The sequence below is a fragment of the Acipenser ruthenus genome, chromosome 20 (assembly GCF_902713425.1).
Source record: "Acipenser ruthenus chromosome 20, fAciRut3.2 maternal haplotype, whole genome shotgun sequence".
Classification (NCBI taxonomy): Eukaryota; Metazoa; Chordata; class Actinopteri; order Acipenseriformes; family Acipenseridae; genus Acipenser; species Acipenser ruthenus.
The window spans coordinates 32412877-32437062 of record NC_081208.1 but is presented as its reverse complement, the minus strand read 5'-3'; the positions used below and the strand labels follow the sequence as shown (position 1 = coordinate 32437062).

Below are 24186 nucleotides of genomic sequence, written 5' to 3'. Positions count from 1 at the left end.
CATAATCGCACAATGGCTGTTTATATTGCCAGAACTAGTCTATAATAAATGCTGATATACGCCGAAAAGTTTTGAAAAAAAATCACGATCACGATTCCTGTAGATTTCACTTAACTCGATTGTTCTACTCGTTTACATGTACACGATTACAGCATTATATCTATTTTTGCAGTTTTTATATCAGGCAGTTTGTTGGGCAGCTACACGAGAGAGTTGTTTGGTTGCATATCTGTGAAAGGACCTCGGAGGCTGAACGTGCGGGACTGAGCTGAGAAACAGAAGGAGAAAATGGAAGCGGTGTGAAGTTGTATTCCTGCAAAAATCAAGGCCATCGCGACCGCTACACAGGTAATAAGAACTCGGGTTCGTTTTACAGGCATTGAGTATCTCGTATACGCGATATTTCCCAGGTTGAAGTGGTGCAGTCCGCGTTTCTGCGTGGTATGAATGGAAACTCTCTATCTCCAAACGCAAACAAGCCGGCCTGCACGGAGGGGAGCTGTTTTGAATGTAATATAAAGGCATTGTTTTTCTAAAGCATGTCTTTGTTTATGTTAGGCTTTAGTTGCAGAGCACTCCACATCGTATTAGTGTGTGCCACTGTAAGTTTAGAAATCCCCCGCTCGCAGATAGAGGAGCGCTGGGGGGGTGGGGGGGGGGGGGGGTTGTGTACCCGGATGCGTTTTGTGAGTAAATAATACTTTCTGCGATATAAATAATTTACTAATACGTGATTAAAATAAACGCTCATAAACTGTTGAGAACGATTGAAAATGTGTAGCAGGGAAGGCTGAATAGTCAGGAATGCTGTTAATATTGTCTCCTTTTGAGATGTATGTATTCACTGTCCCAGTAGATGCGTCGCTGTAGCGTTGTTATGCGATGTATGTATTCACTGTCCCAGTAGATGCGTCGATGTAGCGTTGTTATGCGATGCATGTATTCACTGTCCCAGTAGATGCGTCGATGTAGCGTTGTTATGCGATGTATGTATTCACTGCCCCAGTAGATGCGTCGCTGTAGCGTTGTTATGCGATGTATGTATTCACTGTCCCAGTAGATGCGTCGCTGTAGCGTTGTTATGCGATGTATGTATTCACTGCCCCAGTAGATGCGTCGCTGTAGCGTTGTTATGCGATGTATGTATTCACTGTCCCAGTAGATGCGTCGCTGTAGCGTTGTTATGCGATGTATGTATTCACTGTCCCAGTAGATGCGTCGCTGTAGCGTTGTTATGCGATGTATGTATTCACTGTCCCAGTAGATGCGTCGCTGTAGCGTTGTTATGCGATGTATGTATTCACTGTCCCAGTAGATGCGTCGCTGTAGCGTTGTTATGCGATGTATGTATTCACTGCCCCAGTAGATGCGTCGCTGTAGCGTTGTTATGCGATGTATGTATTCACTGCCCCAGTAGATGCGTCGCTGTAGCGTTGTTATGCGATGTATGTATTCACTGTCCCAGTAGATGCGTCGCTGTAGCGTTGTTATGCGATGTATGTATTCACTGTCCCAGTAGATGCGTCGCTGTAGCGTTGTTATGCGATGTATGTATTCACTGTCCCAGTAGATGCGTCGCTGTAGCGTTGTTATGCGATGTATGTATTCACTGTCCCAGTAGATGCGTCGCTGTAGCGTTGTTATGCGATGTATGTATTCACTGTCCCAGTAGATGCGTCGCTGTAGCGTTGTTATGCGATGTATGTATTCACTGCCCCAGTAGATGCGTCGCTGTAGCGTTGTTATGCGATGTATGTATTCACTGTCCCAGTAGATGCGTCGCTGTAGCGTTGTTATGCGATGCATGTATTCACTGTCCCAGTAGATGCGTCGCAGTAGCGTTGTTATGCGATGCATGTATTCACTGTCCCAGTAGATGCGTCGCAGTAGCGTTGTTATGCGATGTATGTATTCACTGTCCCAGTAGATGCGTCGCTGTAGCGTTGTTATGCGATGTATGTATTCACTGCCCCAGTAGATGCGTCGCTGTAGCGTTGTTATGCGATGTATGTATTCACTGCCCCAGTAGATGCGTCGCTGTAGATTTCCGTGCTCACAATGAGACCTTGTGCACTATTTCACGGCTGTTTAATTTGGGAGGCTTGAGTACAGTCAGCTGCAGTATTGTTATTCTACAAACCTCTGTGTGCAAGACGGCTAGTGAACCATGAGCTCGCATTCAATTACATTCAAGAAGCTGCTTGATGAGATTCTGGGATCAATAATCTACTAACAACCAAACGAGCAAGATGGGCCGAATGGACTCCTCTCCTTTGTAAACTTTCTTATGTTCTTATGAAACCAGGGCATGATGTCACACAGGCAGCGGCAGCACAGGAGTGGAGTTTTGTTTCTGTTTTTTGGAAAATGTGCAGTTCTGCTTGGAGTGTAAATCCAACACTCATTTTTACTTTTTTTTTCAGTGAAGTAATACAGTGCCTTTATGCTTCTAAACTGTATTTGCCAGTCTTGATTTGTGTAGTAGAATTTGGTCTTGGGGAGCAAACTATTACAAGTTTCACACAGACTTGTTTCCTAGATTTCAGGGATCATTCATTCCAGTTTGATCCCGGGTTTGGCTGCAGTGCCAGGATGCTGTTGAAGTGATGAGATTTCTCATGTCTCTTTGACCTGTTGACACTGGAGAGGAATCTAGTTGTGTGAGATAAAGCCATATTAATACAAATGTTGGCTGAATTGTGTTTTTTCTTTTTTCTTTTTGAAGCAGTTGTAGGAGTTCGTATCAACCCTTGGCTGTTTCAGTGCAAAGCTTCAGAACTGCAGCATCATGTTTCTCTACAACCTGACCCTTCAGAGAGCCACCGGCATCAGCCATGCTATCCATGGAAACTTCTCGGGTAATTCTTCTCCTCGGCTGCACTTCCCTTCCACAGGACAGCCTGCCCAGCTACTCTAACCTTCTAACCCTCTGTACTCCTTTAGGGACAAAGCAGCAAGAAATAGTCGTTTCCAGGGGGAAGATCCTGGAGTTGCTTCGCCCCGATGCCAACACTGGCAAGGTGCACACCCTGCTCACCATGGAGGTGTTTGGGATTATCCGCTCCCTCATGGCTTTCAGGCTGACGGGCGGGACAAAAGGTGAGTGTGACTGCGGGTCAGAATCCAGGCGCTTCATGAATACATCTGGGCGTCAGTGTGCCCTGGTGGGTAGAACGGAAGGGCTAATAGGGGTGGCTTCCAGTGGTGGAGCCGAGAACTTTGTGACAAGACGGTTTGTCTTGCATTTGCAAGGTAATGCTTTGTCAGCTATTTGTCAGCTGGGAGCTGGTGAAGTGATGAGTTTTCTCATGTCTCTTCTCTGAACTTTTTATCTTTGGAGATAAATTAATATCTCTGATCATCAGAACAACCCAAACCAAATGAAAGTAAAATCTGGAGGAATCTTATGCACTGGGTAAAGGTGAGGGAACACAAAGCCACTTTTTCAGGAAAAGTGGCTTAAAACCTGGTTCCAGGAGACTAGTTTGAGGCAACGTAGCTGTATGGAACCAAGTCTCCCCTGGCGTGCCATGCAGTGCCTGAAACTGAGTTCCAAGCCACTGTGGCTTTGTGTTCCTTCAGCTTTAGCAATTGGATAATTGTTCCTTAAGGGACTCTTTTCCCCTTTGAGATACTAACTGGTGGTGTCGTGCCTCATGGTTTCAGACTATATTGTTGTGGGCAGCGACTCAGGGAGAATCGTCATCCTGGAGTACCAGCCCTCCAAGAACGTGTTTGAGAAGGTGCACCAGGAGACCTTCGGCAAGAGCGGCTGCCGACGCATCGTCCCGGGCCAGTTCCTGGCTGTCGACCCCAAGGGCAGGGCTGTCATGATCGGTGAGGCTTCAACAGTATCTGCATTGTAATATACTGGGGCTCCAGAGTCGTTGCTTCCTACCATTGCATCACCATGACATGCTGGAAGAATTACAGGAACACAAATTCTTCCAGGGCTCTACGTTTAGATATTTAACTGAACTAGTGTTTTTACTGGCCCGGATGCAGTTTTTTCTGGCCCAATATATTTATTTATTTTTTCATGATTTTTATTTTTGGTATGTTTCTAACTGTGTATGGTAACCAAAGAGATCCCACGTCTCAAAAGTGGCTAAATGAAGCCTTTCAATATACGTTACTTCAGCCATTTAACATGCACACATTTGTGTGCTTGTCGGAAAATGAAAATACTGTATTCAAGATTTTAAATTGTATGTGTACAAATGCTACTCATTCTTTCACAAGCAAACCCGTAACCGAGCTGTCACCATATGGTCACAACAACGCTAAAACTGAATTATAATAATCCTAATTAGGGATGGGTCAGTGTAGTCAAATACATGATTACACAAAAAAAAAGTCAAATAGCATATTACATATTCGAATACGCAAAGAAGTTATACGTTCGCTACTAGTAGAAGCAAATGCGTCTTTCTTTTATTTTTTTTAATGCTGACGCTTAACACGTTGTCAGTCTTAAACCCGTTGTTGTTTGCATATTAAACGTAAAGACCCTAATTAATTATGCAATGCTTATAATAGCAACATTCTACAGTAATCGTATTGTGTTTGAAAATGTTGGCAATTTTATTGCCTTGTTTTCAGCTAATGTTAACAGATCCCTGCTTGAGTTTCTCTAATGACTGTACACAGCAGCTTCTGCAGCTGTTGCTAGCCAGTCGTGAAACAGCTTCTGGGCGCCGGCGAACTTTGAATGTGTGAACTGAAATAAAATAATGTATATAGCAAGTCCAAACTTGGGTAACATCGAAATTAGAAAGGTAATTTAACGTTATGGTGAATATAAAGACATACTAAATGTTAAGCAGAACAATGCAGTGGTCAATAAGAAAAGGCAAGATATTTGAAGTTGGAAAGAAGTTCTTTTATAACTCTGGACTGCAGTTCAATGTAAAACATCTACTGTTGACTTTCTGTGAATGGATGGAGTAACGTCAACATTTGCACTGACCATTAAAAGTACAACCAGGTATGTTTCTTGTTTTGAATTCTTTACAGGTAATTGAATAAACAAAATAACTTGACTTGGATTCATCTGATGTCAGTACTTGATGGCTAGTTGTAATTAGTAATGTTAAACTATTGTAATGTTGGAATGTATTTTCTATTTTGGCCAGGTTACAATATTTACACTTAAGATTATTATGCTTCATAACTACCGGCCAAACTGCGATCTGTACCGGCCCCGGGCCGACGGGCCATGGTTAATGTCGAACCATGTCTTCTTGGAAAATGTTTTTTTGTAAACCGTTTTTGTTGTTTTGGCAGATGTTCTGGTGCGGTTTAGGATTAATTGTCTTATCTGACCTGAGTCATTTGAGATGTGTTTTTCTTTATTTTATCCCTGTAATTAATGAAAGAATTGGAATGAGTTTGAAACGGGTGGGAATGTTTTGCATGCTCTGGGTGCTCTGCCCCCAGCTGAGTGTTTCCTCTCTGCCCCCCTGGCAGGAGCGCTTGAGAAGCAGAAGCTGGTGTATATCCTGAACAGAGACGCTGCTGCTCGCCTCACCATCTCCTCCCCTCTGGAGGCGCACAAGGCCAACACCCTGGTCTACCACGTGGTGGGGGTGGACGTGGGCTTCGAGAACCCCATGTTTGCATGCCTGGAGATGGACTACGAGGTAACCCTGCGTCCCTGCCCTGTTCCAATACTGCTTTACCCCTCCCTCAGGACAGGCTGTTTAATCATGTACGATCAACTCCCACGGCTTTGTTGCAAGACTGATATCCACCAAAACATTCAGAACTACTATAAATGGCAGCTCTGTGTGTGATACATGGCTCTCCATGTGTGAGTGTGTGGTTCCAAACCCTTCCCTGGTGTTGATTGGGGTTGTTGTATTGGAGTGTGTGTGGTTCTAGACCCTTCCCTGGTGTTGATTGAGGTTGTTGTATTGGAGTGTGTGTGGTTCCAGACCCTTCCCTGGTGTTGATTGGGGTTGTTGTATTGGAGTGTGTGTGTGTGTGTGGTTCCAGACCCTTCCTTGGTGTGGATTGGGGTTGTTGTATTGCAATGCTCTCCCTCCCACGGCCCATCTCTCTGTTATAGGAGACGGATAATGACCCGACGGGGGAGGCTGCTGCCAACACCCAGCAGACCCTGACCTTCTACGAGCTGGACCTGGGCTTGAACCACGTGGTGCGCAAGTACAGCGAGGCCCTGGAGGAGCATGGGAACTTTCTCATCACAGGTATGAGCAGCGGGGCTCGGTCCTCATCGCAGGTGTGTGGGGCGGGGCTCGGTCCTCATCACACCTCACAATGGGGTTCTGGTTGAGCCATGTGTCGTGAAGAGGAGGGTAGACAAAGTTACCTAGAAATCTATCCCAGGATACTGTAGAGTTAATGCAGCATTACTTGTCCGATGGTTATTCGTATTGAAAGTAATACAGGATGATGTCTTGGTTGGCCCGAGTTTAAGCTGGGCTTGCTGGCTGGCATTTCAGAGGGTTTAACTTTGGCTTAGCTTTGGGGTGCTGTTGAAATGATGAGTTTTCCCATGTCTCTTCTCTGACTTGTTAATACTGGAGAGGAAATAAACTAGATTTCTGATCACAGCTGCTTGTTTTTAAGCAGATTGACTGTTTCTTGGGTACAAAAGCATCCCTGCATGTGTGTTGTAAAGTGAGGGGTGACTCGAGCCTCTTGTTACCTGTCTGCAGTCCCGGGAGGATCTGACGGCCCCAGCGGAGTGCTGATCTGCTCTGAGAACTACATCACCTACAAGAACTTCGGGGACCAGCCAGACATCCGCTGCCCCATCCCACGCAGGAGGGTAAGAGGCGCAGGCTGGAGGGGTATTGCAAGGGAGGGTCCTATATTTAAAAGGGTTTTGTTGATTACAGTAAAAGTTCAAATAATTGCCAGGTCTCAAATAATTGTCTGTCTCCAATATGCGCGCAAATACACTGTCCGTCTCTCTGGTGTTTCTGCAGAACGACCTGGATGATCCAGAGCGCGGGATGATCTTTGTCTGCTCCGCCACGCACAAGACCAAGTCCATGTTCTTCTTCCTGGCGCAGACCGAGCAGGGCGACATCTTCAAAGTCACCCTGGAGACGGATGAGGAGATGGTGAGCTGCTGGGCGGGGCTGTTGAAATGAGGAATTCTCATGTCTCTTCTCTGACTTGTAATTTCTGGAGAGAAATAATAATAATTTCTGATCAAAGCCCCCAACTGATCTATAAACCATTTTTTCTCATTTTATTTAAAAAAATTTACAAAAATCTGACCTCCGTCTCCTCTTTTTCTCAGGTGACTGAAATCCGTTTGAAGTACTTCGACACCATTCCTGTGGCAACCTCCATGTGCGTGCTGAAAACGGGCTTCCTCTTTGTGTCCTCAGAGTTCGGGAATCAGTAAGTCTACAGTTTGTTTCTTTGCCGTGGCCCCTTACCGAAATCAAGCCTTGTTGCAGGACCCCTGTAGCTCTGAAACGGGTGATGGTTTCTCATGTCTGTAGCTTGCTGTATTCACTGCCCCCCTGTTCAACTGCTCCTCTCACTGTCACAGTTACCTGTACCAGATGGGCAGCATTATTTAACTGCTCCTTTCGCTGTCACAGTTACCTGTACCAGATTGCACACCTGGGGGATGATGACGAGGAGCCAGAGTTCTCCTCTGCCATGCCGCTGGAGGAGGGAGACACCTTCTTCTTCCAGCCGCGGCCGCTGAAGAACCTGGTGCTAGTGGACGAGCAGGAGAGCCTCTCCCCCATCATGAGCTGCCAGGTGAGGCTTATCAAAGGGGCCTCGGCAAATGGAGTTGTGCAGCATCACCATGGGCTAGTTCTATGCAGTGTAACATGATCTGTTTTACCTGAGCTTTGCTTTCTCTGTTATAGAAATGTTGAGGAAGGTGTGTTGACTTGCTTGCTTTCACTTTTCAGATTGCTGATCTGGCAAATGAGGACACACCCCAACTGTACGTGGCCTGTGGCAGGGGACCCAAGTCCACGCTGAGGGTACTGAGGCACGGACTCGAGGTACGAGAGTTTCGTACAGTACAGATATATGTGGGGAATGCAAACACTGTCTAGGATTTTTTAAATAAAAGCTAACTTGGTTCAACTGGGGGCTGCTGAAATGAAGAGATTTCTCATGTCTCTTCTCTGACCTGTTAATGCTGGAGAAGTAGTACTTCTCTCTGATCAGTGATTGCCTTTAAAACGCTGTTTCTTGGCTTAAAAGCAACCCTACATTTTGGTTGACAAACCAAGTTTTTCTTCTTCTTTATTGCCTGTCCTTTTGAAAAAAACAAGTGTGTGTATGAGATTAGGGTTTGGTTAACGATATGTACATAAGACATGGCGGTCCTGCACAGTGCTGACTGCCCTTGTTTCCCTCCAGGTGTCCGAGATGGCCGTCTCGGAGCTGCCCGGTAACCCCAATGCAGTGTGGACAGTGAGACGTCACATTGAAGGTATGTCAGGATACTGGGAGCCTTACTGGGGAGCTGTCTGAATTGGGCTCCTGTTAACAGAGATCGATTGTACCGCAACCCTGTAAAGAACACTGGTTGGGTATCCTTATATTTGAAATTTCAGAGTTTTTTTTTTTTACCAGAAGGATTGCTTTCATTGTTTACTTCTTAAAAATAACTCGTGCTGGGGGATCTTCTTGACAACAGATACACACACTGTTGCAGCCTTCATGTTTCATGGTGTTTAGAGCAACTATTGTCTGATAACGGGACTGACTGACATGCTGCAGTCCAGTGCACAGGGCAGTGCTTGCAAGGTGACGCTCGTTGAAACTACAGCATACAGGCACAGGCATATACATGTTAGCATGCTGTGTGCAGCCTCTTTGATTGCATGCATGCAGATATAAGAAGTGGAGGTGAAGCCTCAGGATTGCAGCATGAAGCGTTGCAGTTAGAGACGGTATTGCAAAGCGCTTCCTGGGGTGTGGGGTTACAGCGTGATCATGGTGCTTGAAGCTCGTATTGGTTTGCTGGGATTCAGTGTGTAAGGGCTGTGTTTCCAATTGAGGTCCTCTGGGGAAGGGACCAGGTTATTTATTTCAGATCACTTCATAAAGTCTAAGAGGCTTTATCTGAACCCTCCGGGAGTCCGTGCAGCACCCCGGCTCCTCAGCAGTTTGGCTAAGGGGTTCTGTTGAGCTCTGTGGAAGTGTAGCCGTGTCCCCCCTGTCAGCGCAGTACTAACCCTGGCCGGTGTTTGGTGCACTCCCTGCCAATACCGAGCCTCTCTTTCTCTCCCACAGGTTCCCGGGACGAGTGCGGCTCTCCCCGGGGGGCCCCCCTCACTGACGCCAGCTCTCAGCACTGGTTAGGACACTCTCTTTGTCTTTTACAACTTCCAAACTGAAGAGGAGCCAAAATCAATCTCATTCCTTTTAATACATCTCATTAAACCAGTGGCTATTAAGAGTGGTTCTCAATCTACAAATGGGTTCAAGTACATAGATAACTTAAACAAGGTCCTGACTTCTAATGGACTGAAACAGAGTTACTTAGGCTACGTACACACAGGCTAAATGCGGTTGTGAGTTCACCTTTTGCTCTTTGATACGGTTTGTATGCACACACAGTTCGGTTACAAAGGGCAGTGACAACCGCACTAGTTAATCCTTTTCAGAGCAAGTGTCGAGTGCAGTTACTAATTCAGTTTGGTTAGTTAATGCACACTAATGTCTCATCTGTGTTTTGGCACTTCAGGAGAAATGACAAAGACGCATATACGACTCCTTAGACACGCGTGCATTTTTAATCCAGTCATTTGGAAATCACTCAAGTCGTTCCCACCAGCATTCTGGTCGGAAGATCTCCCAAATGTTTCGATCTAGCGTCGTGGTACTGCAGATCGTCTAGCCAACTGCCGTGTGTGTGTGTACACAGTGTCACTAACTTAAAAACACACTCTTCATTGTGACTGACGGATGTTCTTAAAAGGGGGGCAATGTTTGGTCTGATCATTGCATTATAAATGCACCAGCATTGCTAGTATTCTATTAAGAAATGCATTGCAGTTCTCATCAGTGCAGTCCTGGAAGGGAGATAAGGTTGAGTTGGGATGGCAGTCCTAGCAAGTTTCTAAAAGCTGGAAATTCCACTCTACCCACCTACACGGGTGGAAAAACAAGCTACAAAGAAGCTTGAAGGTCAATTGTGCATCTACATGAACGTGTTTGGAATAGTTGTGTGTATTTCAATTCCTAGCAGGTCTACTGAAGGTTAGTGTGGGAGGTAGGCTTGCATGAGAAACACTGTTGGAGAGCGCCTGATAACCAGAGGGAAGGAGAGCATACAGTAGCAGTAGTCTTCGATTAGAGACAGTACAGTCGGCACCACTTTATAGGGACGCCTCGGGAGAAGGAAAAATATCCTGAATAAGCGACTGTCGCAATTAAACGAGAGGCATTTGAGATGACCTTAGTCACACTTTTTTGTTTCTAAATGGAGAGAGAATGAAATCCCATGACATTGGTTAAATGTTAAATAAATCATTTAAGAAACTAATCACTATTATTTCTACATGAGAGAAAAAATAATGAAATCGCATCTTATCACAAGGCGAGGCACCTGCAATGTTGACAGGCCAACTTTCTTTGCAACAGCATGAGAAACCAGGAGACTACAGCAGCTCCTTCAAGAGTTAGACGTGGTTTATGCAAGTCCCAGTGTAATCACATGCTCACTGCACCGCGCGAACCTGTGTTGCTCTGAAAAGCGATCTCCGTTCATTTAAAATTCTATCCCAGTTAAATGACATAAATAGCATTGGGAAGAACTGTCTCCTACAGTTGTATCCCATGTAAGCAGACATCCTGATTTTACAGTATCCCGATTAGGCAGTGCCAACTGTGTAAGGGCAGGACGCCTGAGGGTGCAGGAGTGGATACACTCAGATTAGAGACAGTATGAGGACAGGTTTGCAGAGGGTGCAGGAGTGGATACACTCAGATCAGAGGCAGTATGAGGACAGGTTTGCAGAGGGTGCAGGAGTGGATACACTCAGATTAGAGACAGTATGAGGACAGGTTTGCAGAGGGTGCAGGAGTGGATACACTCAGATTAGAGACAGTATGAGGACAGGTTTGCAGGGGGTGCAGGAGTGGATACACTCAGATTAGAGACAGTATGAGGACGTTTGCAGAGGGTGCAGGAGTGGATACACTCAGATTAGTGATGGTATGATCACAGGTTTGCAGAGGGTGCAGTGCTGGATCATGCTGAGTGTGTACAGTACCTGCTGGTTGTTGAGCAGGGCTCCTGTGAGCTTTCCTGCTTTCTCTCCCCAGACGAGTTTGACGCCTACATCATCGTGTCCTTCGTGAACGCCACGCTGGTGCTGTCCATCGGGGAGACTGTGGAGGAAGTGACTGACTCGGGCTTCCTGGGCACCACCCCCACCCTGTCCTGCTCTCTGCTCGGGGAGGACGCGCTGGTGCAGGTACCCAAGCAACACACTCCAGCAATAGCTGGGCTACAGAGCGTGTAGCTTCATCTGTAATTATAGTATACAAAGTGAAGGCCTATTAAATAACCAATACAGAGCCCAAATCATTCCTATAGTGCTAGGCAAAGGGTTGAATGCAGTTTCTGCACAGGTGGTGTTTGAATAGTAAGATTATCTTTGATTTTTTTCTCCTCTCTCTCTCTCTCTCTCTCTCTCTCTCTCTCTCTCTCTCTCTCTCTCTCTCTCTCTCTCTCTCTCTCTCTCTCTCTCTCTCTCTCTCTCTCTCTCTCTCTCTCTCTCTCTCTCTCTCTCTCTCTCTCTCTCTCTCTCTCTCTCTCTCTCTCTCTCTCTCTCTCTCTCTCTCTCTCTCCAGGTATACCCAGATGGGATCCGTCATATCCGGGCAGACAAGAGAGTGAACGAGTGGAAGACTCCGGGCAAGAAGACGATTGTGCGCTGTGCTGTTAATCAGAGGCAGGTGGTGATCGCGCTCACTGGGGGAGAGCTTGTGTACTTCGAGATGGACCCGGTATGTGTCTTTCCTACCTCCACAATGATCGAGGCTGGATTCGGCTTTTATTGTTGGCTCCAGTATCAACCATTACTTTTTATCACTGTGCATCTGAAGCTAACTAATGATAGGAAAGTTAATTGTTAGCATTAGCTGTAGTTATTTCAACTTACATTTTTTTTTATATATAAATACATTTATCAATATTCTAAGCATGCATTTTGAGGTTGGGGTTTTGAGTTGTATGTCTGTCTGACTCCCCTCTCATCCTGCCCTGCAGTCTGGCCAACTGAACGAGTACACGGAGCGCAAGGAGATGTCCGCGGACGTGGTCTGCATGAGTCTGGCCAACGTGCCTCCAGGAGAGCAGCGCTCGCGCTTCCTGGCTGTGGGGCTGGTGGACAACACTGTGAGGATCATCTCCCTCGACCCCTCGGTGAGTACTTCTGTCTCTTCCACAGTTCACAGCACAAAAAGAAATACATGGATGTGCTGCAGGTTTCTAATGCAAACACTGTCTCCTGAATTTAATTTAAAAAACAAAAACTTGGTTTGCCTCAACTCTGGGGAGCTGTTGAAATGATGAGATTTCTCATGTCTCTTCTCTGACCTGTTAACACTGGAGAGGAAACAACTATCTCTGATCACAGCGAGTTGCCTTTGAAGTAAGTTTGCAGTATTTTGAGTTGACATGCTGGCTTTCTGTCTGCACGTTATTTGCATGTATACGAAGGTGTCTTGCTGATTCCTGGTTTCCTTGCAGGACTGCTTGCAGCCGCTCAGTATGCAGGCGCTGCCGGCCCAGCCCGAGTCCCTGTGCATCGTGGAGATGGGCGGCACGGAGAAGCAGGATGAGCTGGGAGAGAAGGGCAGCATCGGCTTCCTGTACCTCAACATCGGCCTGCAGGTGCACTGATCTATACGCCTGCTCACTCCTGCTGTTTTATGCACAAACTTTTAGTCTATATCTTTTGAATAGATTTTCATGTTTTCAGTTGCGATCAAGAGTTTTTCCTTAATGTACAAACTACACCATGAATCTCCCAGCTGCTGTTTGAAAGCTTGTGTTTGTCTCCAGAACGGCGTGCTGCTCCGGACCGTGCTGGACCCCGTCACAGGCGACCTGTCCGACACACGCACCCGATACCTGGGCTCTCGCCCGGTGAAGCTCTTCCGTGTCAGGATGCAGGGCCAGGAAGCGGTGAGCACACTGCACTGCATTTCACTCTCCGGTGGATTATTTCAGTGTTGAACCTGCTCGCTGACTCCTCGCTGTCTCTGTCTCTCAGGTGCTGGCCATGTCCAGCCGCTCGTGGCTCAGTTACTCCTATCAGTCTCGCTTCCACTTGACGCCGCTGTCCTACGAGACTCTGGAGTATGCGTCTGGCTTTGCCTCAGAGCAGTGTCCGGAGGGCATCGTGGCCATTTCCACTAACACCCTCAGGTAAACTACCTCATACGGCAGCCTTTTAATTGAGGCACTGCATAGGTTGGGATTGAGGCTGTCTGTATTTAGTGCATTTTGAGGCTCTGTATTTGTGGTAACTGCTTGTGGTCTCTGTCCAGGATCTTGGCTCTGGAGAAGCTGGGCGCAGTGTTCAATCAGGTGGCGTTCCCCCTGCAGTACACCCCACGCAAATTCGTCATTCACCCCGAAACCAACAACCTGATCCTGATCGAGACAGACCACAACGCCTACACTGAGGCCACCAAGGCACAGCGGAAGCAGCAGATGGCCGAGGTAAAGGGAGGGAGATGTAGTGTTCAGTCCTACCTGCTAGAGGGCACTGTTAGCAGGCTGCTACAGCAGCGACTGTTGCACACGAGTGCAAACAAATATAACTGAAAATGGTTGTAAAGAGTTTTGCTTTTTAACTAGCTCACTTCAGTTAACCACTTTTAATGTGATTGCGTTGCCAGACTGATCGGCTTCTCTCTGTTTTAACCCTGGTACCTTGAGCTGCATCCAGCAGATCTGGATGATGATGATTTACAGAAAAGCATCATTCTAGAAACCGCTTGTTCTGTGGGAGTGAAGGGGAGTGGTGGGGAGGGCTCTCTTGAGCAGGCCTTGCTGATCTGTGCCGTTTCCAGGAAATGGTTGAGGCCGCCGGAGAGGATGAGCGGGAGCTGGCGGCGGAGATGGCGGCTGCGTTCCTTAACGAGAATCTTCCAGAGGCGATCTTCGGCGCTCCTAAGGCAGGCAGTGGACAATGGGCCTCGCTGGTGCGGCTCATCAACCCCATCCAGGGGGCCACCCTGGACCTGGTGCAGCTGGAGCAGAACGAGGCAGCGTTCAGGTGAGCCGGGGCCCGTTGCACTGAATCTCCATCCCAAGAACGTGTGTAGTAGTGCCCATTTACCACAGTATTTTCACACGGTATTGTTGCTGTTCTTCCATTTTTTGTTACCTTGGTTATACTGTGTGTTTGCCATGTTTATGAATATCCTTTACCATACTTCGCTGGCCTTTCCAATGCTTACCTATTCTTTATTCCACTGTGCCGGGCTTTTACTGTGGGACACTTTTTTCTAAGGGTGTTCTCACACCGTGCGGGTGGCACTGTGACTTGCTGTGTGAAGTTGATGCTCCTGAGTGCTCAAGTGGCTGCTTCTCTCTGCAGTGTGACTGTCTGCAAGTTTGCCAACGGAGGAGAGGATTGGTATGTGCTGGTGGGCGTGGCCAGAGACCTGATCCTGAACCCGCGCTCTGTGGGCGGTGGCTTCATCTACACCTACCGCCTGGTGAGCGGCGGAGAGAAGCTGGAGTTCATGCACAAGGTAAGGGGGTATTTGCTTTTTGTAATGGAACATATGATCGTAATGGGATTCGGTTTATTTTCCTAAACTATGAGTAACCAACATTGAAGTGTTTTAATCTTCAACCTATTGGAATTTTTATAACCAATCAAAAAAAAAAACCCTGCCCCCAGAAGCCCACTATTAGAGTGCTGTCATGCTTTTATAATGCACTGCAACACTGATATGTGTGTATGGGGACGGTGGGCTTGCATCACTGCACACATCTGGATGAATACATTTATATGTGTATATGGAGACGGGACGGGTGGCTTGCATCACAGCACACTGCACACATCCTGATCAATACACACTACAACTGATGTGTGTGTTTTATATGTTTGAACTTGTTTCCTCCCAAGACGCCAGTGGAGGATGTCCCCTCTGCCATCGCACCCTTCCAGGGCAGGGTTCTCATTTCCATTGGGAAGTTGCTGCGGATCTACGACCTTGGGAAGAAAAAGCTGCTCCGCAAGTGCGAGAACAAGGTAACTTGTGCTTCCTGTGTGTGCGGGACCGCACGGCTGCTCTCTCCACTCTGATCACTGTGTGTGCAGGACCGCACGGCTGCTCTCTCCACTCTGATCACTGTGTGTGCGGGACCGCACGGCTGCTCTCTCCACTCTGATCGCTGTGTGTGCGGGACCGCACGGCTGCTCTCTCCACTCTGATCGCTGTGTGTGCGGGACCGCACGGCTGCTCTCTCCACTCTGATCGCTGTGTGTGCGGGACCGCACGGCTGCTCTCTCCACTCTGATCGCTGTGTGTGCGGGACCGCACGGCTGCTCTCTCCACTCTGATCGCTGTGTGTGCGGGACCGCACGGCTGCTCTCTCCACTCTGATCGCTGTGTGTGCGGGACCGCACGGCTGCTCTCTCCACTCTGATCGCTGTGTGTGCGGGACCGCACGGCTGCTCTCTCCACTCTGATCGCTGTGTGTGCGGGACTGCACGGCAGCTCTCTCCCTCAGATTCTGATCAAGCTGTTTTAAAAGCAATGAGAAACTGAGTGTGAAAGGCATCAAATGTGTATCTTACTTTTTCTATAAAAGGAAGACAGTAACTGCAAGAAGTTATGTAAAATGCCAGCTTCATAGTTCCCTTGTGAAATTGTCATGCTTTAGATTGCAGAGGAATACATTTCCTTCAGTTGTAATGCTGCAGCCATCTGTTTCTATTTCTGTATTAAAGGGCCAGGCTTCATCATTTTATTTTTCATTTTAAACTTGGAGATCTGTCATTTTACAATACCATGCTAAACGTCTGCTGTTAAGCACCTGTTTTGGAATGCATGTGTAGTTTCAGTCCCGTAACTGCCAGCTTTTCCTCCTGTGCCTTCCTGCAGCACGTCCCCAACCTCATCACAGGGATCTACCCCATGGGGCACCGTGTGATCGTGACGGACGTGCAGGAGAGCCTGTTCTGGATCCGCTACAAGCGCAATGAGAACCAGCTGATCATCTTCGCTGATGACACGCACCCTCGCTGGCTCACCACGGCCTGTCTGCTCGACTACGATACCATGGCCTCTGCAGACAAGTTCGGCAACATCAGCATCGTACGTACCGTGCTCCACTGGCTGGGTGCCTTTACTATCAGCCCAGTCACTCTTAGGAGTAGGTTCACATTACTCTTAGCAGTGATGCCCATGTGACCAATAACCAGAAGACAGTGTTTAGTCTTAGTGATCTATTAAACTCGTCCCTGCAGGTCAGGTTGCCCCCGAATACCAACGATGACGTGGATGAGGATCCTACTGGAAACAAGGCGCTGTGGGACAGGGGTCTTCTCAATGGGGCCTCCCAGAAGGTATGTGCTGCAAACGGGGCTAGAACCTCACTCCATTGCTGCTGTCTCCTACACTATGTAGAACCTCACTCCATTGCTGCTGCTTTCCTACAGTGGATGTAGATCCACTCTTTACATGACACTGATTAATTCCATATTTACAGCTGTGGTGGGGGATGCATGTTACTGTGATACTTTATTAATGAGGACTTGCTCTTCACAGGCGGAGGTGATCATGAACTACCACATCGGGGAGACGGTCCTCTCCTTGCAGAAGACCACGCTGATCCCTGGAGGCTCCGAGTCCCTGGTGTACACCACTCTGTCTGGGGGCATCGGAATCCTGGTCCCCTTCACCTCTCACGAGGTGAGACCACGGGAAAATGTTAATCCTGCTGCACTTGACTTCGTTTGAGTGAATGTGACAGGCTTCACTAATCCTGTCCTTTTCTATTTTTCTGTCTGCAGGACCATGACTTCTTCCAGCATTTGGAGATGCACATGCGTTCAGAGTACCCCCCTCTATGTGGCCGGGACCACCTCAGCTTTCGCTCCTACTACTTCCCTGTCAAGGTGGGCATTTTCCCCCAGATTTGGGGGCGGATGGCTGGTAGCAGCTGGTACAGTTAGAAAATCCTGTGCAACAGTCCTAGCACACGCTTGCCACAAGTTACATACTGTTACAAATGCAGGGGAGAGAGGAGCTGCCCAAGTTTTAAAGCGCTGTGACAGATCGACCCTCTTGTTCCACTGCCAGGAACACTCGGCTAGGGAAGTAGTTCATCTGCTACATTAGTTGCAATGGAGGCCTGTGGCTTCTCTCTGAGTTTACACTGAGTTAATTAGGAGAGTGTGTCCTTTCTCTCTGCAGAACGTAATCGACGGAGATCTGTGTGAGCAGTTCAACTCTATGGACCCCAACAAACAGAAGAGTGTATCTGAGGAGCTGGACCGAACACCACCCGAGGTCTCCAAGAAACTGGAGGATATCCGAACTCGCTACGCTTTCTAAACTCCCGCTCAGAGACCCAGACTCCATCCGAACACCTCGGACTTCTACAAACTGCGTTAAAATCCGTGGCCCAGACACAAGCACCATTGTGTTGTGTGTGTGTGTGGGTTTTTTTTTTGTTTGTTTCTCAGTTGTGCTTGCCAGATGCAGAAGTGTGTGGTTTTTTTTTTTTTTTTTAAATCCCTAGACTTTCACCTGCCTTTAAACAACAGAACTACTGCCGACTGACCCCACAACTGAGCCTTGTTTTTCTTTTGATTTATTTAAGCACAGAAGTGTGTACTAAATGCTTTTGAATTGAGGGCTGCGTTTGAGTTGCATGTTCAGCTGCGTGTTTACAGGGCCAGCAGGAAGCAGGGTCTATTGAAGTGTAAAAGTGAATACTCTCTAATACCATTCTGTTGAGCTTATGATTCAGGAAACTGGTCACTGTAAGTTTTAGGTTAAGTATAGTAGATTTTGAAAATGCCTCTGCCTGGGTCATTGCCAGCTTGGGTAAGCTGGTTTGTCCTGTCAGGATGAGCCTGCTTTAAATACAGTCAACACTTGGCAGGACTTCAGTACCACCTGGGACCAGGTTTTAATTTAAGGATGTATAATTGTACTTCCCGATCGCACAGTGTTAGTCGTCTGGATCCAGGCAGCGATGGTGAAAGCCAGTAGAAATCTGAAGAGTTGAAATGGCAAAGTACTACAGATAGAAACTCAGCCTTGACTGTCGCTTCTGGATGTGGAAACCGGCAGTGCAGGAGGGTGGCGGTCTGATGTGAACTGTAATGTAATGCTAACTGTAAATAAACTTTTGTATGAGGTTGAAAAGTGAGCTTATGCCTTTTTTCTTGTGGAATTTGCATCAGCCTCCTAACTTAGTATTGGAAAGGTGTGGAGGGGAGAGTTTCGGAAGCTCTACAGACTGTCCTGTGAGGGGGAGTTTCAGAAGCTCTGCTCTGTCCTATGAATATAGTAGCATTGTCTCCCATGTCAAAAACAAAACCACATTTATTTTGTACAGATTCTGCTTTTTTTGTTGTTGTTGGATGTATGTTAACGTATAGAAAGCCTTCTATTTGAAATGTTTGTCAAACAATTGTCATTCTCTTAGTATTCCTTCGCCTACTGTAGAATGTTTTTATGCAAGTCAGAGCAGTCTGAGGTCTACAGTGGTACAGAGGCCCATTGTTGCCCTTGGAAATCTAGTAAGATGAGTAGCCTATGTACTCTGAGGTCATGCAGCCACTCCCTCTTAACTAAACCAGGGCAAGTCCCCTGAACCCTCTGTGCTAATTCATTGAAACTGAATTCTTTAGTGGGTAAAGAAGTAACAGGGATAGGAGTGGGATTTGGGTTTATTTTGGGTTCTGCTGCTTCAACAGCTGTCAGATACATTCCAACGTTCCAGATGAAAGTTCCTCTGGACCAATATGCTGTCATGCTGCGTCCACATGACTCAATTCTCTTTGAGAAACAGGCTTCATTCTGGGCACACTTAATCTGTGATTCTGTGGAGCTGAACACTTACTCGGTTACACAGTCCTTTCAAGCAGTGGACAGGTGAGTGAATGCAGATGAACTGAGGTTGGGCAAAGACAGAACAGCACTTTCTGTTCTGTGTATAGTAATGACCGTTTGCTAATACTTCCCTTTTAAGAGCAGTGCTTTCTGTTTTGTCTAATTGACACACTTGGTAATTGAAGAGCAACAGTTTAAATACATTTAGAGATCTGAAAAAAGGATTTCCAGATAGCTTTAAATGTATGGCAAGCCAAATTGATCAGTTCGAGATCTCAAATTGCATTTTAAGATATCTTGAAATATTTAGAGATATCTAAATCCTTTGCAGAGATCTTGAAATGAATAAATAATTTCATGTTTGTTTTAGGGATATCTCCAAATGGACAGGAAGTCCATTAAAAATATAGAGAGATCTCTGAACAGGGAGTCATTTAGAGAGATCTCTATGAACAGGAAGTCATTTAGAGAGATCTCTATGAACAGGAAGTCATTTAGAGAGATCTCTATGAACGGGAGTTATTTACAGAGATCTCTATGAACTGGGGAGTAATTTAGAGATATCTCTTAATGACAGTTTGGTGTACCATGCTAGCAAAACATTAAAGATATTTGTAAATCAATTTGAGATCTTATTTTTAGAGTATGTAATGTGTGTGTGTGTGTGTGTGTGTGTGTGTGTATATAATATATATATATATATATATATATATATATATATATATATAAATATGTAATGTGTGTGTGTGTGTGTGTATATATATATATATATATATATATATATATATGTATATATATATATAATATATAATGTGTGTGTGTATATATATAGTATGTAATGTGCGTGCGTGTGTGTGTATATATATATATATAGTATGTAATGTGTGTGTGTAATATATATATTGTGAGGAAGTAGGTGGAGTGAGACAGCAGGGAGGGGGTTAATCCTCCCTGCATAAAAGAAACATGGGAGAATGCACATTTGTTTGATTGTTTAATTGTTTTATTAGTAATGATTATCCGCACCTGAGCGTTATTGGGCAGTATAAAGCAGTTAGTCTGCTCGGGGCTGCTGAGGAGAGGGAGGCAGAGAAGGTGCTCTGCTTCCAAGCAGTCGGATGAGAAGGTACGGTGTAAACCTGCGTGGTTTAATTAAGTTTGGGGCAGGGAAACGGCTTAGCCGTCCTGCGTTAGTTAGGTTCCTGCGTGTGTAGTTAGTGCTCGATAAGAGCTAGGTGTTTATTTGGTTTTGTGTGTTTTGATTTTGTGTTTATTAAAATTAGCGCAACCGCGCTGTGAAAATCCATTTCTGTGTGCTGGGTCAATTTTTAAAGGGGCAACGAACCCGAGTGGGTCAATCATTTTACAATATATATATGTATATGTATGTAATGTGTGTAGAACAAACTCTTTGGGTTTAAAACGTAAAAACGACTTCAACGTAACACGGAATAGGCTAGTTGATATATATTTTGTGATACAGTACAGGATTATCACTATTTTTTTTTACTATTTTATTGGCCAAGAAAACAGTTTGGAGACCGTTTCTAATTTCCAGAGCTCCTGTACACAATCGGAATGCGTAGCGGCTGGTTTATAATTAGACTGTAGAGAGAGGGAGGTTGTCTCTGTGTTTGGTGAATTTAAACAGACTGTTATTTGTATATCTTTGTTTCCAGGAATGGGAATTTCCTGAACTGCTCCAGGAGATCTGCGATGCGCTGATGAATCGAGAGCCAGCGCTGTGGAAGAAGGTGAAGCCGAAAGCGCTGCTCGATAACTGCTGCAAGACCATGAAGCTGCTGTTTGAGTGTGAGCGGCCCCTTCGTGTTTATTGTGTGGCTGTGTGGTCAAACGGGACAAGGGGATAGTCTTTCAAGCTGTAATTTCACATTTGGAAATGTGTGTACTACTTTTGGTTCTGCTGGAACATGTTGAATAGTGTGTGTGTCACTATCACGGTCACTGTGTGTGTGTCACTGTCACTGTCACACTGTGTGTCAGTGTGCGTGTGCATCACTGTCACTGTGTGTGTGTGTCCTGCCCCCTCCGGAGTGTGTTCTCACACAACAGTCCCTGGGAGTCTGGGAATGTCAGGCAGGAAGTGGTATTGGGAGTACAGAGGCGGGGGCTGCTGTGTGACGCACCATGGAAACATGAAATCCAGACTGAGAGCCGGCTGAATCCTACACAGCTGGACACTGTTCCAGAGAGCACTCTGTGCAGCACTTGAAACATGATGCCAATAAGCACAAAGCTGCATTGAGACACTGCTCTCTCTCTCTCCTGCAGGTGACTGGAATGGAAGAAGACACACGTCTGCCCTCTGAAGATGGAATGCTTTTACTGTCCTGTATTTGTGTGTCTCTGTCAGAAACCAAGCAGCTAAGAAACACCAACTGCTATGCTTTACTTTTGGGTAACTTTTGTTTTTTAGATGAATTAACCCTGCTTTGTATTATTAGATTGTAATATGATTAGTAGTGTTTGTGTATCATATTGTATGTTTGTGGCAAAATGAGTTGCACCCAGAATGTTTTTTGTTTGTTTTAAAAACGTGAACAGGTGCATATGTAAATAGTGTATGTTTTATACACCTCTACACTTATGATGCTGCATTGTACAGCATTTCATGATTGTGTAAATACCAAAATACAAATATATTCCACATTGAAATGCAATTGAATTGCGGAGGACGAGAACTAAAGACTGACGCATTGTAATGTGTTTGTTTTTACGGGGTTAGACTCTTGAGATATGATGCAATCATTGCATTTTGTTTTGTTTTGGTAAATAATGAATACCTGTACAAACAACAGGAGCCAGTGTGGTCGAGTGGTTAAAGTCCAGGGCTTGTAAGCAGAAGTTCTCTGGTTCAAATCCCACCTCTCCCACTGACCGACTCACTATGTGATACTGAGCAAGTCACTTGAATCTCCTTCTGCTCCATCCTACAGCCTACCCCTGTAAAGTGCTTTGTGATGGTGGTCCAACATGAAAGGTGCTATATAAAAATAAAGATGATGTTATTCTAATTAGACTCTAAAGACGCATCAGAATCTAAACAAACAAACACACACCTTGGAAACGTATGTTACTAATTGTAGTCGGTAAAATCCCGTCTTAATATGAAATGACTGATGACTCCACTCGAATAGCAGTTTCAAGAAGCTTTAATACAATGCGCGCAAGGGAAGAGCAGCAGCGGTCATAAGAACACACTCTTAATTATTGACAAGGTAGCACGATATTTATACTTGATTAGCATAGCAACAAATAGGCAAATGAACACGTCATGGTTATAGAACTTTCTCAAAGATGAAGACTCCCTTATAAGGGGTTGTTTTTAACTAAGCAGCTTTGCCTCAAACTAGACATAAGTGTCCTAACTATCTTTTGAGAAATGCATCTCAAGCAGTTCTCACCAGAACGTGCTCAATGTGCTGTGCTCAGAACACAACACGATAACGCACAGCACTCACAACACCACACAATCGTTTTTAACCCTTTAGCTATCACATCACTTATTTCCTGCCTCTTCAGTCCCTGCTTTGGACCTTCGAACAATCCGGTCCAAGTGTCTGGGCAGAGGTTACTAGCACATGTCTTTACACAGTCACATCGTCCTGGGGGAGTGACTCGTAGCGGGTTGTCAGTCCCATTAATCAGACACGAGAACAGATGGATTCAGTTTTCAGTCCCTGGAGGAGACGTCTTTGCTTCTTCATCACACATTTCAAATAACACAATAAAAGTACATAAATTGTGTACTGTAATTTTAATAGGATTTCTTAAACTATATAATATGCAAGATGCATGTTCTTGTCATTGGAGGGAGGTTGTCTGAGTTTGCTTTGTATGGCTGGTGTAATTGCTGGTAAAGCACATGACCTGTGCAGTAAGTTATTGTACAGCTGTACCAGGGTCCCTTCTAATGGTTGAACAGCGTGGTCACGTGTCATTTTAAATGTTTCGATAGCCAGTATCCACAGAAATATCAAGTATAAGGGATGTATATTAACTGGCCAGGCGACTCTCTTGTAATGTATGCATATTTGACGACTCCTTTCCAATCACTACTAGAACTACTCAAGTATATATATGCAATGTATTATCAACATTGATAGGTACGTGATACAGGTGACGCGAAAGCAAACACTCACACGAAGGCCTGTGCTTCTATTGTCTAGCACTTTCTAGAACAATACTTTCCAGATGTGTTAGTGGTAGGGTATTGGTATGCAGAGGTATTTAAGTAACCCCGAAGTGGGAGAGTGGGTTATTAAAATATCACCTGTACTTTGCGGTTTACAATCGGTTAAACATTTTAACAACAGAACTTACACGAAATTATATTTCAGAAAACTTTCAAATGTGCTTCACCAGTGGACTTTTGACTACTAACGCTGTGTGCTTACGCAACCAGTACCCAGCCAACTGTCCTGAGAGCACAGCGGCGCAGTCCGTGTGGTCCGAGCGTGGCTCGCTGTACACTGAGCAGTGACCCGGCCACGAAAGAGCATCCTATCCGTTAGATTCACTCACTTACCAAGTTTGCAGCGATTCAGAACGCAGTATTTTTTGTTGTTAAGAAATTCTGTTAGAAACTGCTAACATGAATCAGCAATTTCAATTAGTGGTCGTGGTCAGGAATGCATAGAAATATTAATAATACGAATAGCTTCATTAATGAATGAAGTTAAAATATTAGTGCAACTGTAGAAAAACTTGTGATTTAATCCAGTTTGAGAAGTGATGGTCTCAACACTCTCTCTCTCCCCAGGGTTGGCACAGCAGGCATCGCGGTGCAGGTGGTTGGCAGTAACTGTCTGAAGCCCCACTACACGCTGCTGATCACTGGGCTGTGCCGGTTCAGAATTTCAGAATTTCACATTTTAAAATGTGCATCCAGATATATACATAAACAATGTAAAAGAATCAACAGCAATGACTGGTATAGGCAGTGCTGCAGAACACTCGGTCCACACCCAGTGAAAGGCATGTGATCTCAGTCTGGTATAGGCAGTGCTGCAGAACACTCGGTCCACACCCAGTGAAAGGCATGTGATCTCAGTCTGGTCTAGGCAGTGCTGCAGAACACTCGGTCCACACCCAGTGAAAGGC

At 45.7% G+C, this 24186-nt stretch overlaps 1 protein-coding gene, 1 long non-coding RNA gene and 1 other non-coding gene across 4 annotated transcripts; all 3 read left to right on the top strand.

Annotated features, from left to right (window-relative positions):
- The first annotated feature begins 209 nt into the window (after nt 1-209).
- Nucleotides 210-18372, top strand: LOC117425347 (splicing factor 3B subunit 3). 2 transcript variants are annotated; one of them, XM_034042208.3, is made up of 27 exons: nt 210-348; nt 2729-2858; nt 2944-3099; nt 3667-3837; nt 5470-5642; nt 6071-6212; nt 6684-6796; nt 6957-7094; nt 7277-7380; nt 7587-7752; nt 7911-8006; nt 8371-8443; nt 11287-11438; nt 11818-11973; nt 12236-12391; nt 12719-12862; nt 13034-13156; nt 13245-13399; nt 13522-13696; nt 14050-14255; nt 14580-14736; nt 15117-15242; nt 16099-16311; nt 16464-16562; nt 16765-16908; nt 17010-17114; nt 17413-18372. In XM_034042208.3, the coding sequence occupies exons 2-27, from the start codon at nt 2789-2791 to the stop codon at nt 17551-17553; spliced, it is 3654 nt and encodes a 1217-aa protein (XP_033898099.1). In that variant the 5' UTR covers nt 210-348; nt 2729-2788; the 3' UTR covers nt 17554-18372. The 2 variants fall into 2 exon arrangements, with proteins under 2 accessions (XP_033898099.1, XP_033898098.1); XM_034042207.3 differs by having other exon boundaries at nt 2726-2858.
- Nucleotides 3285-3366, top strand: LOC117425998 (small nucleolar RNA SNORD111). Its single transcript, XR_004548074.1, has one exon. It is a non-coding gene; the product is annotated as a small nucleolar RNA SNORD111 (small nucleolar RNA).
- A 1552-nt stretch (nt 18373-19924) lies between the features above and the next one.
- Nucleotides 19925-22061, top strand: LOC131698921 (uncharacterized). The gene is made up of 3 exons (XR_009307936.1): nt 19925-20188; nt 20742-20874; nt 21355-22061. It is a non-coding gene; the product is annotated as an uncharacterized LOC131698921 (long non-coding RNA).
- The last annotated feature ends 2125 nt before the right edge of the window (nt 22062-24186 follow it).